The sequence below is a fragment of the Tauraco erythrolophus genome, chromosome 4, assembly GCF_009769465.1.
Source record: "Tauraco erythrolophus isolate bTauEry1 chromosome 4, bTauEry1.pri, whole genome shotgun sequence".
Lineage (NCBI taxonomy): Eukaryota > Metazoa > Chordata > Aves > Musophagiformes > Musophagidae > Tauraco > Tauraco erythrolophus.
The window spans coordinates 77,895,510-77,898,805 of record NC_141468.1 but is presented as its reverse complement, the minus strand read 5'-3'; the positions used below and the strand labels follow the sequence as shown (position 1 = coordinate 77,898,805).

Here is a 3,296-nt window from a genome sequence, read left to right as displayed (position 1 = left end):
CTGCCCAATTCACAGGCAGGCAGCTTTCAGTCAAAGCGGTACTGGTCTCCCATCGACACTCATCATAAAACCAAAAACCCACCAAAAGGTGCACTCCATCCTTCAGCTCCCACAGCCATGTTCCCTGAGGAACAGGGAACTGTCTTGTAAAAGCAATGGGCAATATGTCTTCCTCGTTTTTATCATCAAGGAAGAGACAAATAAACCTGAGACACGGAAACGTTGCATGCACAGCCTTTCACGTTTTTGACCATAGCTTTGGCTAAACTGAGCAAACCTCACGTTGCTGATGGTTGACCTGGGAACCAGAAATGGCCTCAGACAACTGGAGATCTAGAAATCATTTGAGTTACACTCAGAGGACTTGCAGGAAGGACCATGTGAAAGAACTGTCACTTTGGGGCCAGGTGATGTTGAAATCTGGCCGATTCATGATAATTGAAGGGGCCACTGGAGCACCCCACTGCTGTTCCTAGGTTTAAGAAGAGGAGGCACACTGGAGGCAGAAAGAGATTTTTACAATGAGATCACAGTCTCTTAGCAATGTAGGAGAGAGAATGGCAAACGCTTTGCTCATCTGCATTAACCTTACAGTAGTGCCAAGCTCATGTGCCTCAGCAATCTCATTTAGAGCGTGGTGGGGACTGGATGCTAGACCAATGCTAGTGGTCTCAATCTTGTTCTTGTTTCTTACTGCTCTTTCTCCATTATTTTCCAACAAGAACTGTAAGAGCATCAATATGTCCTTTTGGCCACAAAGGCAAGGGACACGTTTTCTCCCACAGTTTGTTCAACAGATTTGCCTCTGTGGTGAGAACCCTCAAAAAGGCACAACAGCACCTTGCAAAAGATACATTAACTTTCTCCACTGCGATTCAAGATGATGCTCAGGGAGAAGAGTAAAGTTTTCCACTGCCCCCCTCAAGACATCCTAGGAGAGATTTGTGCTCCTGAACAGTGAATTGCAGGAGTACTCCAGGCTACTTGAACAGGTCCACCATAAATGATTCATAAACGCACTTGAATTTAGACAGTATAGGTTCCCTATCAAGCTCTCTGTAACCTTGGAAATATCATGCCTTTCCTTTAGGATCTGTCCAAGTGCCAAAAGGTCTGGTGCAATGAACATATGGTTACAGAGACAAACTCTGTAAAGGATAGTTCAGCATTTCCTGTGTCATGTGCAATTTAACGTGTGATTTGGATAAGCTCTTCTGCTCATCACAGGATGTTGTTAATTTGCCACAACTACCAAATAAAACATTGCTGCACAAAAGCCCTTTCCAAATGATGAGCTGGCCTCAGAACCTCATGTTCCAATTCACACTGAATTTCCACATCTTTAGATCTATGACATCAAACAGAGACTGCAGTATTCTACTCCCTGCTCAAACCAGACATGAGAAAGTCCCCTCCACCAAAGGCTTCAGAAGAGAAGGGAATTAAAAGAAAAAGAAGTTCATTTAGCCCTTTCTTCTGTTTTCCTCTATGTTTTTCTCAGGACGTCTCCTCTAGCACATCCTTAACTTCTGTTCTTTGCCCTCCCATCCTTTCATTGCTTCGAGGACTGCACTTCGAAAGTCCCAAGAATCAGGCAGTGAGATATGCATTTCTACAAAGGCAAGTTACAGCCACAGAAAGGGGCCTTACTCCTCTGAAAGGCTGATGGAGGATGCCACAAGCGGCCCAGCACATGCTCCCCTCCTGAGATTTCTCAACCTGACCAAGCAGAGCAGAAGAAAGGTCCTGCAGAGAAACAAAATGTTGCTGGAAGGCAGTTAAAGTCAAGACAAGGAGCTGCACAGACATTGGCTGAAGCTACAAGCTCCACCTACGCTCCATAAACGACATATCCTCCATTCCCATCACTTCACTTCAAAAGAAAGTTCATTTGTGACGGAACAGCTGGCGAGTTGCAGGCTCCTGGCAACATCTCAAGAGTGCTGACCCTTGGGTCACCACCGTTCAGAGTCCTTCTTCATGATATCATACGTGGCAGGGCAGAAGTGAGAATGCAGCTGAGCCAGCAAAGCCTGGGATGTGATCTCTAACTTTGTTCCTTGGCTCTTCTTGTTCCATACGTGCACTGCATAGGTGTTATTAAAGAGGTGGTAAAGCTCTGAGGAGCTGACCACTTCAAAGTATTTCTTCCAGTCCTGCCACCGAATGGGATAAAAAGCTTCACGGGGCAGAGCACTCACTCCTTTGCAGCTTGTACTGCTCCGAAGACTCCTAATGGAGCACCACTTCTTGAAGACACGCGTTAGGAGCTGTGGGCCCTGATGCCCCCAGATCCAGCTGTTGTAGTTCTCCACAAAGTCCTTCATGCAAAGTTCCATGAACTCATGCTTGGGTTTAAAGGACAGAAAGGCCCCATTCAGTACATACTTGGATTGAGTACCAAGCGCATTGGTGAGGTTCTTTAAGTTCTTAAGCACAATGAAGTCTGTGTCCAGGTAGATGCCACCAAATTTCCACATGATGGCAATTCTGCAGGCGTCAGACAAGATGGGTAAGAAATAAGGCTCCCAGCGCTGCTGAGCCTGCAAGTACCACTTTGCCAGAGGCGTCCCTGAGAAAAGCTCTGGCAAGTCCAGGGGCCGGATTTCCACGTTGGGGAAGCATCTCAGCAACGAGAAGCCCCAGTGGTTGGGTAACGAGGCATTCCCGTTTGCCAAGCCTTTCATGAGCACCATGATCCTTGTCCCAGGGTGCGTTCGGGCCGCTGACTCCACAGAGCACATGAACAGGTAACTGGGGTCAGTTCTGTCTGAAGTCTCCACAAAAAACACATCCCCTGGGGAAGGAGGGGGCCCACCAGCAATGGCGTGGGGAGGAGAAGGCACAGAATGAGCACAGTGGATTTCAACAGGCAAGCTGTAGACCTGGCCTCTGCGCTTAGGGTCCTCTGCAATTCTCCAGTACAACATGATGGAGGCAAAAGACATGAACTTAAAGGCGAGGATAAACAGAGCCCTGAGCTTGTGGCTCAGCACCACCTTGGTCAGTTTTAGCAGGCAGTTGGGCATCCTGAGCATTCTCGCTCCCGTCAGAGCCTGCTCTCCCGAGACAATCGTCGTGATCTGAAGGGGAGGAAAGAAAAAAAAGACAATGACAGGGAAGGCAACAGACCACAAGCCTCAGGACAGTACAATGGCAGAGCTGCATGCTGAACTCTCCTTCATGCCAGCATGCTTGAATTACGCCATTTGGTCATCCTTAAAAAAGTATCCTGGCTTCTCCATGCTGTCACAGTGCCCACAGGGCCCCAACTGAAACCACAGCCCATGTTCAGG

The 3,296-nt window shown here is 47.8% G+C and overlaps 1 protein-coding gene across 1 annotated transcript; it reads right to left on the bottom strand.

Moving 5' to 3' along the window:
* Window positions 1-1,955: 1,955 nt before the first annotated feature.
* On the bottom strand, window positions 1,956-3,038 carry A4GALT (alpha 1,4-galactosyltransferase (P1PK blood group)). Its single transcript, XM_009980251.2, has one exon. It carries the CDS (start codon window positions 3,036-3,038, stop codon window positions 1,956-1,958), a length of 1,083 nt encoding a protein of 360 aa, XP_009978553.1.
* Window positions 3,039-3,296: the final 258 nt, after the last annotated feature.